Raw genomic sequence first — 15,175 nt, forward strand, 5'->3', positions numbered from 1 at the left:
AATGTTTGGGGTCCTGTTGGCTTCCAGGATTTGGCAATCCATTCCATCTTTCATATCTGGGAAGTTTTCTAGGATTATTTCATTCAATAGATTGTCCATTCCTTTGGTTTGAACCTCTATACCTTTTTCTATCCCAATGACTCTCAAGTTTGGTTTTTTTATGACATCCCATATCTCTTGGATAGATTGCTCATGAATTTTAAGCATCCTTTCTGTGTTGACTATATTCTTTTCACGTTGATAAACTTTGTCTTCATTATCTGATGTTCTGACTTCTACTTGATCTAGTTTATTTGTAATATTTTTGTTTGAGTTTTTAATTTGGTTTATGGTTTCCTGCATTTCTAGGATTACTGTTTGATTTTTTTTTTTTAAATCTCTATCTCCTGGTAGAGCTCGTTCTTTGCCATTTGAATTTGTTTATTTAATTCATTTTCAAAATATACTTTCATAGTTTGGACTTGCTGTCTAATGTCTTCTCTAAGATTCCGTTCCATCTGAGTTAGGTATGCCTTGAGTTCTTTCTCTGTCCATTTTTATGATGCCTCTAGGTTCTCCTGTGTATTTAAGTTGTCCTGCATTGTTTGTAATCCTTTTTTCCCTTGTTTTTTCATGGTGCTCAAGTTACTTTCCAACTCTGTTTGACTGCTGTGTTTCTGTTTTTTCCTTTAAATTTGTTTTGGTTTTTATAGTTCCACTATCTCTCCTTTGTGTTAGGAGACAATGTTTAGAGATGTTGGATTTAATTATGATTTAAGGTAAATTCATTAGTTTCATTAAAGGCCTTCAGATTTTGATGGCATATAGAGAATTGAGGTTTGGACTTAGGATTTTATGTTAAGGTCGGGCGATTTGATGGTATGTAGGTTAGTATATGTTAGCTTCTTTGGGGGGTTGCTCAAATGCAGGCGGATATTAACAAGAGAATAGACAGGAGTACTTGGGGGTGGTTAAGGGCTTAGGCAGTCTATAGACCTATGCGTAGTATTCATCTATTTGCATTTAGTAAGTTATACGTAATCTGGGTGTTCATGCTTAAGAGGAAAGATGGGGAAAAGGTAAGGACGCAAACCAAGAAAGAGAGAGGGAGAGAAGAAAGAAAGAGAAAAGAATAGAAATGATTTAAAAAAATAATAATAATAAAATGCAGTAAAATAAAAATTACAATTGAAAAAAAATAATTAAAAGAAAAAAAATTTTAAATTAAAAAATTAAAGAATTAAAAAAATGAAACAAGAAAAAAAAAGCACTGTTAGGCTTCTATTTTCTTCGCTTCCAGTAGGTGGTGCTGTGCCTTCCGGGCCAAGATTTTGCCCTCTGGCTGTAGGATACAATACGTGTGAGGCCACTCCCCACCCCCCCTCTCAAAAACCTGTTAGCTTAGGTTTATTCCTGGCCTCTAGTCCCCTGGCTTCTCCTGCTAGCCAGGCCTTCCCCAGTGTGATGCCTCTAGGCAGTTCAAACTATACTCTGGGCCTGCAGTTTGCTGGGTGTGGAGCGAGGCTATTGGGAACCGGCACCTTATTGTTTGATTCCTTCCGCTTGCCACTCCCCCAGAGCTGGCAAGACAGGTTTCGTTTTCCCTGCTGATGGGAGGGGGAGTTGGAGGTCAGGTGCCTTTACCTTTCCCCACGCCTCTATTCTCGCTCACTCTGATAATCCCTCCCCCGGAAAGCTGGGGAGAGATTTTATGCGAATTCCCCGCTGTGTGGGAGATGGGCTGAATAACACACACCTGTTCTATTGCTGCGATCTGTCAGAAACTGGCGATGGTGACGTCAGCTCTCCACGATGGTGGCCGCTGGCTTCCTTGGTGGACTGTCCGGTGTGGGGGACAGAACTGGACCGCTTCCTTCCCCCTCTCAAACCCCAAACTCAGCCCAGAGCTCAGTGAGGGCACAGCCGGCAGGACTCCACAGAATCCGCAGCCCCGTATCTCTGCGTTGCTGGCCGCTTCTCGGCACCCCGCCGTCTCTAGCCATGGGGGGGGCTGCGGATCAATCAGCCTGGATCTCCGGCCGCACAGTTCACTCGCAGTTGAGACCCAGTAACTGGTCCTCGGTGATGGAAATCCTTCCTCTAGGTTTCGGTGCACCCCAATTTTGCTGGAAATTCCTAACAAGATAGCTTTTGGTCATTCTAACTCGTTATTCACCTGTGCAGTGACGCGGTACACGGGGGTGATGCACTCTATTCGCCGCCGTTTTCCTCCTGGCATCTTTGTGTAAACTAGTGGTGATGTTCACTGGCATTTCATGTAGGAACATTCGTTTTTTCACTGCCAAAGATGTTCTTTTCAATTACGAATGCTTCCTTGAGAGTTGCAGAGAATCGCTGGGTCTTCCAGGACTTTTGTTGTCTTCTCCCATTTTATTCTTGATCCACCCCTTTGTTAATAATAGTGACTCTAGCAATATCTGTGCTGAAGAGCTTTTTTCCCTCCCTAATCTCCACTAATATTTTTTAGTCTACATTCTGTTAAACAAGATAAGTACATATATCATGTCCTTGGATGCCACGGCAATGTTAAATTGCTTTAACATTTTTTTTTCTAAATATGCTATTCTCGGTTTATTTCCTATGTTATCATGACCAATAATCCAGTTCACAGACTGGCAGTGGTCCATCAACCACACTGAGGCATTCCCAGCTAAAGTTCACTAGAAAGAACTTGCTACCGTGAACCCTGGTGTTTTAATATCTTTTCCTGCACCTTCAGCCTTCTCTTCTCTCTCTCTTCTAAAGGAACTTGGATGCTAACTCCCATGAACTCCAATCCAAGAAGCAAAAACCTCAATCTGAGATTCAGGGATGTTAAATGTATCCGGGATGATGATGACGACTCATACGATTTCTATGAACCTATAGCACCTACAGTCATGGGTACACGCAAAATGCATGATTCTTCAGAAAATGAACAAGAAGAAGACAACCCTGACTATGATTATCAGGATAAACTGGCTTCAGAGTTTGGAATCAGGTCATTCAGAAACTCATCATTGAATCAGGAAGAGGATGAGTTCAACCTTACTGCCCTTGCTCTGGAGGACAGCTCCGAGTTCATTTTCCCAAGTAGAGATACAGCTATTGACTCAAATTCTTCTTCCCCAAGTAACATTAGTAGGCTCATAGCTAATAACCTCACAGAACCTCAGAAAACCCTTCCTCACCCAGGAGCCACAAGAGTTGATCCTCCGAGGGGTTACCTTGTTGGCTTAGGTGAGAACTCAGTTATCAACCCTTCCATGACAGAGCATTCCAGCCCATATTCTGAAGACCCTCTAGAGGATCCTCTGCAGTCAGATGTCACAGGGATAAGCCTGCTTCCACCTGGGGCAAAAGGATTGAGAAGTCCAGAGAGAGACCGAGTAGCAAAGCACAGGTTCTCCTGGATGAAATTATCAGCCTACAAATCTGGGAGGCATTTAAACCATGGCAACACTTCTTCCAAAAGGAAACCCTGGAAGGAACTTCCTAGTGAGCCCTTACTCTTAAAACAAAAGAATCCATCCAAGACTTTGAATGGGAAATGGCATTTGGTTTCTGAAAAGGGTAGCTATGAAATAATTCAAGACACTGATGAAGATGTGGCTGTTAGTAAGCTGCCAAACAACTCCCAGAATGTCTCAGGGATGTGGGGAGGAAGCATCTCTCCTATAGACAAACCTAACAAGCCTAGTGACCACCCAAAGTTTCCTGGAGTTAGACATAAATCCTTACAGATAAGACAGGATGGAGGAAATAGTGGGCTGAAGAAAAGACCATTTCTCATCAGAACACGAAAAAAGAAAAAGGAAGAGAAGCTTGCATACCATGTTCCTCTTTCTCCAAGAGGATTTAATCCTCTAAGAGGAAAGTCCTACAACACATTTTCAGAAAGGATATTTGATCATTCATTGTTACCCCCAAAATCCAATGAAACATCTCTTCTTGAAGAACTTAATCAGACATCCACATCTGTCAATTTTGGCTGGACAGTCTCACTTCTTGACCATAATCAAAACACTACAAACAATACTAGCCAGACAAGCTACCATCTAGATCTTTCTCAGACAGTGACCCCAGAAGAGCACTATCACACATTTCCTATCCAAGACCCTGATGGAACACACTCTACTGCAGACCCCAGTCACAGGTCCTCTCCTCCAGAGCTCAGCCAGATGCTCGATTATGACCTGAGCCATGAGTTCCACCCTGCTGACATGGGTCACACGTCCCCTTCATTGGAACCTGAAGGCTGGCAGACAACTCTCTCTCCAGATCCCAATTACCCATTCCTCTATTCAGACCAAGGTCAGATGACCTCCTCCTCCCCAGACCTCAGCCAGACAACCCCTTCCCCAGACCTCAGCAAGACAACCCCTTTCCCAGACCTCAGCCAAACAGCTGTACCTCCAGTCCTTTATCAGATGCCCCCTTCCCCAGACCTCAGCCAGACAACACCCTCCCTAGACCTAGGCCAGAGGACCCTCTCTAAAGAACTTGGTCAGACAAGCCTGGACCCAGATGAGGGTCAGATAACTCTCTCACCAGAACTTGGTCAGATAAATCTGGATCCAGATCTGGATGGAATGACCCTCTCACCAGAACTTGGTCAGATCAACTTGGACCCATATGGGGGTCAGGTGGCCCTTTCTCCAGAACTTGGTCAGACAAACCTGGACCCAGATGAGGATCAGATAACTCTCTCACCAGAACTTGGTCAGATAAATCTGGACCCAGATGGGGGTCAGATGCCCCTTTCCCCAGGCCTCAGCCAGGTGACTCTCTCTCCAGACCTGGGTCAGACAATCCATCTTCCTAAACTCAGTCCAACACTGCCTCCTCCAGATCTTGATCATACAGCTTACCCTTCTGAGTCTAACCAGTTGTTGCCTCTTTCAGAATTCAGTCAGAGCTTTCCTTATCCAGACTCTGTGCACATGCCATCTCCTCTGCCATCTCCAACACTCGGTGATGCTTTTGTATCCGAGGAATTTAATCCACTGGTTGTAGTGGGCCTTAGTGGAGATGATGGAGATTACATTGAGATCATTCCAAGGAAGGAAGTCCAAAGCAGTGAAGAAGACTATGTTGAAGTGGAGTATGTCGCCTATGATGACCCTTACCAAACTGATACTAGGACAGACATCAACTCTTCCAGAAACCCTGACAGCATTGCAGCATGGTACCTCCGCAGCAACAATGGAAACAGAAAATATTATTATATTGCTGCTGAAGAAATATCCTGGGATTATTCAAAATTTGCACAAAGGTTTGACTAGTTTTCTCCTTCTATATTCTCACTCTTTAACTACTGATTGAAAAAAAAGAGCTCCAGTAGTGTGGGAAGATAATTTTGGGCAAATGACATTTATCAATATTTTGTAATATTTTCTTTATCAATCCAAAATTAGTTTCTCTACTTTAGATATTACCTGGACAATATTAGGAACAGTCACTGTGGGATGTCTATGATATTCTAGAGGTAAATAAGCCTCATCCTGTCTCCTCTTCTCTTACCATACGTGTTCTTACCCCCTCTTCTTGCTCCAGTGCAGTTTCATCTATTCATAGCTATCAGCTAATCATTATGATTTAATTGAAGTTGGCTTCAAATCCAAGTTCTGATGCAGAAATCGCCTTTCTCATTTACTTGTTTACAACACAGAGTTTATAAAGGATCCATGCACTTTCTTAAAAGATCGTTTTTAATTCAGTATTGCTTAGGGTAGAAAGCCATATTGGGCTGGGCTCTATATTCTGGGATGAAGATATAAAGAGAGAAGAGAGAGGAGGAAAGGAGCAAGGCTTACTCAACTACAGATTCTCAGGGATACCACAGGGTGACTGTGCATAAACTGTCTGGAAGTAGCTCATGACTCTTACAAAGCTACCTGTTACACTAATTAATTAAAAACAAAGTGTAATTAGAGTATGTAAACACAATGTATAGTATGACTTGGGAACATTAGCCCATTAATCTGATGCCTGACATTTCCACATTAGAACTCTGTTTAAAATACTTTCTCCATGACTTCCTACTGAAAGGTAGCACCCATTACTCTATGGGAACAACCAGTTGTCCGAGGAGTTCTGAGGAAGACCCTGAGGGGATAGCTCTCAGGATCTGTGCAGAGTGGAAAGGGAAGGAATCAGCTCCTTCAAAATCGTGGGTCCCACTCAAGGCCTACAACCCACTTTTATGGCAAAGTTGTTTTGCCTACTCTGTGTGTTCTTTGAGATTGTGTTCTATGCTCAGAGTTGTATGGCTAAGGGGAAAAATACTGGAAAGAAGGCAGACTAAGATTTTATGTTGATGGTTATGGAATATAACAAATATGATGGGCTTGACAGACGAGCTTTTGACTTATTTCCTTAGGCTTGGGAGATTTGAGAATCAGTGGGAAAATTTGACATCTACTGGCCCCAGACTGAGCTGATGAAAATACATGGAGAATAATGACCTGTATTTACATTTTTAATTAAACGTTTTATGTGATGATTGTAGATTCATAGGTAGTTACGAGAAACAATACAGAGTCCTTATATCATTTCCCTGTTTTTCCCAGTGGTAATATCATGCAAAACTATAATCTTCCATCACAATCAGTATACGGACATCAAAACTGTGAAGATGTAGAACATTCCATCACCTCAGACGTTCCTCTTGCTGCCTTTTTGTAGTTATGTCTAGTTCCTTCCTACCACCTCCTGTCTGCTGACAACTCTATGCTGGACTCTATTCTGTAATTTTTTGTCATTTCAAGAATATTACATAAATGCAACATATAATTCTCCAGAGATTCATCCAGGTTTTTGCATGCATCGGTAGTTCATGCTATTGCTGAGTAGTGTTCCATAAGATGTGCTGTGCCACAGTTTTTTGTTGTTTGTATATATTTAAGGTATAGGACATGATGTTTCTCTATATATGTAAATTTGAAATATCTCAGTCTGGCTAATTTACTTTTGCAATACCTCACATACTTACTTTTTGTGATGAGAATACTTAAAATCCACTCTTAGTGATTTTTAAGAGTACACTACACTGTTATTAACCATAGTCATCATGTTGTGCAATAGACCTCCTGAAATGAAAGTATTCTTCCCAACAAATGAAATTGTGTATCTTTTGACCAACATCTTTCCTTCTTCAAAGTCTCTGATAACTACCATTCTGTTCTCTAATGTTTTCAGATTCCTTATATAATTGAGATCATATGGTATTTGTGTTCTGTGCTGGCTTATTTCATTTCACACAATGCCCTCCACATTCATCCATGTTGTTGAAAATACATAATTTCCTACTTTTTAAAGTTTATGGTGCTCCATTGTGGATATATGCCATGTTGTCTTTGTCCATTCACCCACTGGTGGGCACTTAGGTTCATTCCACATCCTGGCTGTTGTGGACAGTGACTCAGTGAATGTGGAGTGCAGGGGTCTCTCTTCATTTTCTTTGGATACATGCCTAGAAGTAAACACTGCTGGGCATGGAGTAGTTCTATTTTTAATTTTCTGAGGAACTGCTATACTGCTTTTCATATGGCTGTAAACTAATTTAACTCTGTCTGTACTAATTTAACTGGGTCCTGTAACAACAGTGTTCAGGGTTCCCTTTTTTCCATGTCCTTGTCCACACTTACCTCTTGTTTTTTTTTATAAAAGACATCCTAACAGATATAAAGTGAAATCTCACTGTGGTTTTAATTTGCATTTCTTTGATTATTAGTAATGTTTAGCATTTGTCATATACCTGTTGGCCATTTGTATTTCTCCTTTTGAGAAAAACATATTCAGGTCCTTTGCTCATTTTCATTCAGATTACTTGGGTTTTCATTATCTCCTATTCCACAGATTGTCTCTTAACTCTGTTGATGATTGTTTCCTTTGTTATGCACATTTTTAGTTTAATAAAATCCCATTTGTCTATTTTGCTTTTGTTACCTTTTTACGGAGTCATAGCCAAAACTATCTTTGCCCAGACCAATGTCAAAAAGCTTCGTAGTAAGGCATTTAGCAAAAGCAGCTCCAGAGAGTAGCCGCTTTCAGGGTACAAAACAATTGTCCACCCAGGCCCTTCCACAGAGGTGACCTTCTAACTCAGCTGGGCATTGTCACCTGACAGCCCAAGTTCTGCTTCTGACACTGCTTGGTGAATGACCTTGTCTGCCTTTGACATTAAAATCTATGTTAATATGAACTTATATTTGTTTATCTACTTAGGTATTTGATAAAAAATCTCATGAATAAATTATACATAATTTACTACATATATCATAGAAATACTATAGGAGTCTACTGTATTTACTGTAATAATACAGTAACACTGTACATATAACTTTTGGGGACTGTCATTTTTTACTCAGATTCATCCAGGTTTCTATATATAGAAATATGAGGAATTACTTGAAAGACTTGATGTATTCCAAAGAATCTTACCTAAGAAATGATATGTGAGTTGGAAGCTAGAAAATATTAAATGACCTGTATTTTTATTTATTAATTCATCCATCAAGCATTTATTAAAGACTCTCTGTGCTAGATATCACATTCAGAAATAATTTCCTAAATTCCTTTTAACAGTCTTTAATCTCTTCTTTTAAGTAAATACTATTGTTATCATTTCAGTGAAATGGACAATGAAGACACTGACGACATTCGAGAGGACACCACATATAAGAAAGTAGTTTTTCGAAAGTATCTTGATAGCACTTTTACCATACGTGACTCTCAGGGGGAGTATGAGGAGCATCTTGGCATTCTTGGTCCTGTTATTAGAGCTGAAGTGGATGATGTCATCCAAGTAAGTCAACTTTTGAGTGATACTAAGATCATCAGAGGAATTTCCATAAGCATCAGAGGTTGTAAAGGTGAAGGTGGTGAATGAGCTATTATTGGTGATTTATTCTCCAAAATTAACAAATAATCACATTTTCTTTTCAAAGACTACTTGCTAAGCCATTTGACAAACTTTAAGACAAAAAAATTTTAATGCTGAAAATAGTATAATTTGGAGGATATCACATTAATTTCTTGGTTTTTTTTTTTTGCTTTTTATTTCTTTTTTTAAGATATACATGTCAGTAGAGTATATTTTGACATATTGTACATATGTGGAGTATGTATAACTTATTCTATTAGGATCCCATTTTTGTGGTTGTAAATGATGTGGAGTTTTAGTGATCATGTATTCATATATGAACATAGGAAAATTATGTCTGATTCATTCTTCTGTCTTTTCTATTCCCATTCCTCCTCCCTTCCCTTCATTCCCCTTTGTTTAATCCAATGAACTTCTATTCCCCCCCCCCCCATTGTGTATTAGCATCTGCATATCAGAGAAAACATTTGGCCTTTGTTTTTTGGGGATTGGCTTATTTAACTTAGTATGATAGTCTCCAGTTCTATACATTTACCAGCAAATGCTACAATTTCATTCATACTTTTATGACTGAATAACATTTCATTGTTACACTATAATTTCTATCTATCTAAAGCTAACCTATTTGAAGCTAGCATAGCAAACTAACATATTCAGGAACAGTTCAACTGAGTTTCACAGCTATAGCAGAGGTGGCAGAGGCAATTAATAATATCTCATGGTGTTTTCTTAAAAGAAAACAGAGTGAAGTTAAAGAAAACCAGTAAGGGAAGTAAATATGTCTCTGAGCGTTCAGAAGGAAGCAAGTCCCAAAGTATCTTCCCCATTCTGGTCATTTCTTTTAAAATCCTGTATCCAGCTACATGCCTTTAATTCTTTAATTCTTCCAACCTCTCCTGAACATTCAACCAATCAGCTGCTTCTCCAGGGCATTCCCAGTTAAACCCATTCATGCTTTGTCTATACCACCTGCTGTCTCAGACTTGTAGCTTGGGTTCCTGTGTGTGTGCCTCTCCTCGCCAGTAGCTTTTATAACGAAGTTTATCTCTGCCATCCTTCCTAACCTCTCTCAAAATAATGATGATGATGATGATAAAGAAGAAGCAGAAGGAGGAGGAGGAAGAGGAGGAGGAAGAGGGGCCCTGAGTCTAAAATAATCTATTTTAGATCCAGAAATATAACCTTTTATATCTATTTAAGCATTTACCATATTTTCAGTGACTATTTGCTCTTTTTTAAAAATGCACATCGGAGAACAGGAATATGTATTAATCAGCTTTCTGTCACTGTGACAAAATACCTGAGAGGAACAACTTAAATAAGAAAAGATTTATTTTGGCTCATGGTTTGAAGATGCAGTCCTGGGTTGCTTGGTTCCATTGCTTTTGGGCCTGAGGTGAGCAGAACATGGCAGGAGCTCATGGAAAAGCAGAGCTGCTCGCCTTATGGCAGCTGGGAAGCAGAGAGAAGGGTTGGGGCCAGGGTCCCAATATCCTTTTCAGGGGAACACCTCAGTGACCTACTCTTCTTTCTGCTGGTTCCTACCTCCTAAATACTTTATCACCTGCCAAGCCACAGGATACTGACCAAGCCCTCAACACACAACCTTTGGGGAACTTCAGGATCCAAACCATAGCAGAATGCAAGGATCTTAACTACTCTAGTTGTTCCATGAAGACATGGGAGGCAATACTCTTCTCTCAAGATTAGGGGGATTTTAGTCACAAGAAACTATGGAAGGAACAGGCTAAGAGATGGTGCTGGGGCACTAAGATTCCCCACATGGTATTTAAGATCCTCCATTATCTGGTCCTACCTGGTCCTCTTTGAGCCTCATTTTCCAAAAGGTCCCACCGTCTGCCATGCACTTAAGCCATACTCAGATGCTTGCTGTCCCCCAAACTCGTCCTTCACCGCCCCCTCCTCACAGGCCTTTTGTGCTCTTCTGGGAGCCTGAAATGTCTTTCTCCTCTTTCTCCCTCTGAGAAAAGGAGCACTACAGCACCTGCTGTCTCAGACTTGTGGCTTGGGTTCACATGTGTATGCCTCTCTTCGTCAGTAGTTTGAAAGCCTGTTACAAGCAAGGGCCTCATTTGCCTTCAGATCCCTAGAACTTATCTCTATCATTTTATTTGTTGATAATGTCAACACTGCGGCCTTGGGCCTGAGAATTCATTTTTTGGTGTTTCTGGATAAACTATTTGAGTCCTATCTCATGGGATGATTGTAGAAGTAGATGAAATATTATAAATAAAGTACTTCGCCATTGTAAGTGCTCTGATCTCACAACTGTCTAACTTGGCCTATCATGCTGACAATGTTTTGGTTTGGATTTTTGTTAAGCTTAAGTATATTTGTGGATTGTTCATAGGTACGTTTTAAAAACTTAGCATCCAGACCATATTCTCTTCATGCCCATGGACTCTCCTATGAAAAGTCATCAGAAGGAATGACTTATGAAGATGACTCTCCTGAGTGGTTCAAGGAGGATAATGCTATTCAGCCAAACAGCAGCTACACATATGTGTGGCATGCTACCGAGCGGTCAGGGCCCGAGAGCCCTGGCTCTGCCTGTCGGGCCTGGGCCTACTACTCTGCGGTGAACCTGGTAGGTCCTTCCATCCAAGGCTGTCACCATCCCCAGCCTTCCAGTCTGACTCTGTTATGTGCAGGAATATTGGATTTCTGCCTTAAAAGTCTGCCTTTGCATGAGGACGTGGAAGGGTGTGTCAGTCATCCACAGCTACCATAAAAGGGAGTGAGAAACATTGATTCAGTGAACAGGATGGAGGATTATTTAAATGGCCGGCCCCCATTAGAGTGCCTGAGTCTACAGAAAAAGTGTTTACTTGCAATTTTCTAGAGCCTTTTACTGCAGCAGTGTTCTGCTCTTTATAAAAGGACTGAAAGATTGGGACTCCTTCATTTATCATTTCACAGTGTACATATAATCCCAGACAATATGTTGTACATGGTAAATATATACAATTTTTTCAGATAATTTTTTAAAAAGATTTCTTCATTTGAGGCACAGTAGGAAGAGCACAAACTTAGGTTGTGTATATGTGTGTGTGTGTGGTCCTGGGGGTCAAGCCCAGAACATGCTACGCACATACTCTTCCACTGAACTACATCCCTAAGTCCTAGACTTAGATTTACATTCCTACTCTATCACTGTGCAACCCTAAGAAATTACTTGACCTCTCAGTCTCAGTTTCCAAAATTAAAAATGAGATAATAGTATGTAGCACTTGATAAATATTTGTTCAATGAATGAGGTTATATTTATTATCATAGAAGACAGTTGTCAGGATTAAATGAGATCCTACAGGCCAACTATTTAATATAGTACAGGTGTTCAAATCTAGTACCCATTGTATTATCAATGACATTATTATCATCATTACTGGGATAAAGAATATAATCAGAGGAATGCAACAGAATTAAGTGAAAAGTCTCCAGGTTTATTAAGCTGATGATTAATAATTTTTAAATTTGGAGACTTTGAGATTTCCTTTTCAATATGATTAGTTGCCCCAAAAGAGTGAAGGCAATCCTGAGCACAGGTGAACTGTGCCATTTGGTATTCCTCTCTTCCAGGAAAAAGATGTCCACTCTGGCCTGATAGGTCCCCTTTTGATCTGCCGTAAAGGAACACTTCACAAGGAGAGCAACATGCCCATGGACATGAGAGAATTTGTCTTACTCTTTATGGTCTTTGATGAAAAGAAGAGCTGGTACTATGAAAAGTCCAAAGGGTCTCAGAGACGTGAATCTTCAGAAGTAAAAAACTCCCATGAGTTTCATGGTATGGTCCTCTGACTTGAATCTGATCTCTGAATTAATCACACTGGGTCATAGTGATTCCTGCCCTTGGGTTTTCACAAGATTAGACATTAGATCTTCCGAGGAACCAGGAGTTACAGCAAAACTCAGCTCCTGAACACTTGGCAGGTGACAGGGCAGGTGAGGGAGTGCAAAGAAGGTCTGCAAGAGCACACAGAGCTGCTCCAGGTAAAGGCCAGTGCACTTCAGCCACCAGCATGCATGGCAAAGGAAGGAACATTACTCTACAATTTCAGTCATGACCTGGAAAAAGAGCAAGTATCTACATAGACGAGATGACCCTGTGTGTCTTTTCTAAAGAAGAATGTCCTATGTTCTTGCTCCAGCAGCTGTCAGGCAGCCACCATGCTGGGTAACCTGTGAGAAAGGGAATGAAGGGCGAGGAAACTAGACACAAGGTAGCCAGAGGAGAGTGGCAAGAGACACGAGAAAGGGGTCACACTGGGAAAAGGACACCCAGAAACCCATTCAGGAATTTGGCCTGTATATTCCCAACTGAATTATAAACAGTTTTAGAGAAAGGCAGAATTTAGTATTTTGTGGCAGCTAAAAAAATAAATAAATGAAGGGCAGGGGCCTGTAATTAGAAAACAATGAAGACTGATAAGCTCTGTTTTGAGAATTTGGAGAATGGAGGTATGGGGTGTAGCTCGAGATTTCTGATCTCTGAGGACCTGTGTGGGAAGTGGATCACTCAGGGTAACAAGCAATTTGCTATTGCGTAAGGAAACAAACAAAATCCATTATATGCAACACCTCCAGCCATCCAGCAAGACTGGTGGGTTTCTCCCCCCTCTTCTACCATTCATGTGCTCAAGCTACCCTTCTTTTATCTTTTCTTGTTTTTAACCTTTCTTCTATTTCTAGGAGAAACTTAATGATATCGCCCATAAACATACTTTGAGGTACAGACAGGCAAGTAGTATGATTTACTATCTGCTCTAAAGTCCCACCGGCTAAGGATGAACTCTACTGATCATAAAAAGGTTAAAAAGTTCAAATATTAAAAAGACCCTATTAATTAGAGTGGAGCGAGAGACAACCAACAAAACAGACTGAAAGCAGAGCTTTCTTTCCCTTCTCTTCCACCAGCTGTAGCCCCCCAGCCCATTGTGCTTGGTCTCAGGAACAGGAAGCACACTTTAGAAAACCATGGCCTCTAGAAAGGCACGGCCTGCAGAGTCATACAGGGTGGTTCTTGGCTATGCCCTTGACTCACTAATTGCCCTGGAGAAACTGTTTCTTGATTTCATCTAAGAAAGTCTCAAAAGCATCTGGAATAGCTTTAGTCCCAAGTATGTTGCAGTAGTCTGAGTCTCTGTAATGTGGTATCCCCATGCTGTGTCACCAAGGTATTTTATAGACAGACCGCTCGAGTCCCAAACCCCTAGCTCAGTGCCTTCCTCTGAAGAATATGCTCAGTAAATATGTGAACTGGTGACTAAATGAGTGGATTCTTTCAGCTCTATTTAGTATTTAATGAGTACCCATCGTGTCAGGTCTTCACTTCTGTTTCCTGATGGACAGGTTTGAAGTGCCCCTTAACCATCCCTCGAGATGCCTTTCACTCTTGTGAGCTCTATTTCTTAAACAGGAGTTAAGATGAGGGGTAAGAGGTGGTGTTCTAAGGAAGTCCACAGCTGTCCCCTTACCTGATGTGATTTTAAGGGTGCCAAAAGGATCTCAACTCCTCCCACTCTAAAAATTCCCTTACTTGGCTCCAAGGAATTCCACCGCAATTCCTTTAATATAATAAGAGACACTTTCCCTCTCTCTGTTCCACTTAAATGCTTGGTAGCACTAAGTTTTATCATTAAAATGTTGTGTTGTATTTGTAAGAGGGTCAAGTTTAGCAGGTGATTTTAAAACAAACAGACAAACACATTTCACTAAAGGGAGAGTGAATACAGCTGGAGAACCTAGACACCCAAGCTGAGAAGAGGGCAGAGGAGCCACCATATCAAACAGAAAATGAACACAAATGGCCATGGGTGGTGGGAACACTGAAGCTGAACTCCAACTTCCAGATTTATGCTGGAACACTCTGACTTCAGGAGGCCTCAGGGTGACAAGCTGCATGTCCCCTTACTCTCACCTCAGATTTGCATTATCTGTCCAGATTCATCTCCATTTGTTTGTGGCAAAGGGACATTTACACTATTAATGTGAAGGATAGATGAGTAAAGCAGAGAGGGAGAGGCACACTGCAGGGAAGAGTGGGGAACCTTGGAATGGGAGCTCACTGCACTCCTGGAGGCTGGTGCACAGGACAGGAGAAGGACTTGGAGGTTCTGGTTCTGTTTTAGCCTCTCACTGGTCTTAGGACACACAGGAGGGCCCTCTCTACGCCTGTGTGGGGCTAGAAATGTGGAGAAATGAGGAGGATGAGCAGTGGTATGTTGCCTCACATTTCCTTATCAACCTCCTCCTGGAGCATACAAGTTTCAATTGATTGCAACTCTC

The 15,175-nt window shown here is 41.1% G+C and overlaps 1 protein-coding gene across 2 annotated transcripts in view; it reads left to right on the plus strand.

Annotated features, from left to right (window-relative positions):
• The window catches only part of F5 (coagulation factor V), a 69,084-nt gene that overhangs the window by 41,379 nt on the left and 12,530 nt on the right, over nucleotides 1-15,175 (plus strand). For both annotated transcript variants that reach the window (XM_048810065.1, XM_015491858.2), the window contains exons 13-16: nucleotides 2,746-5,254; nucleotides 8,614-8,788; nucleotides 11,238-11,474; nucleotides 12,467-12,674. In XM_048810065.1, the coding sequence (XP_048666022.1) occupies nucleotides 2,746-5,254; nucleotides 8,614-8,788; nucleotides 11,238-11,474; nucleotides 12,467-12,674 (3,129 nt within the window). The remainder of the gene's footprint in view (nucleotides 1-2,745; nucleotides 5,255-8,613; nucleotides 8,789-11,237; nucleotides 11,475-12,466; nucleotides 12,675-15,175) is intronic.

Source organism: Marmota marmota, unplaced genomic scaffold (assembly GCF_001458135.2).
Source record: "Marmota marmota marmota unplaced genomic scaffold, marMar, whole genome shotgun sequence".
Classification (NCBI taxonomy): Eukaryota; Metazoa; Chordata; class Mammalia; order Rodentia; family Sciuridae; genus Marmota; species Marmota marmota.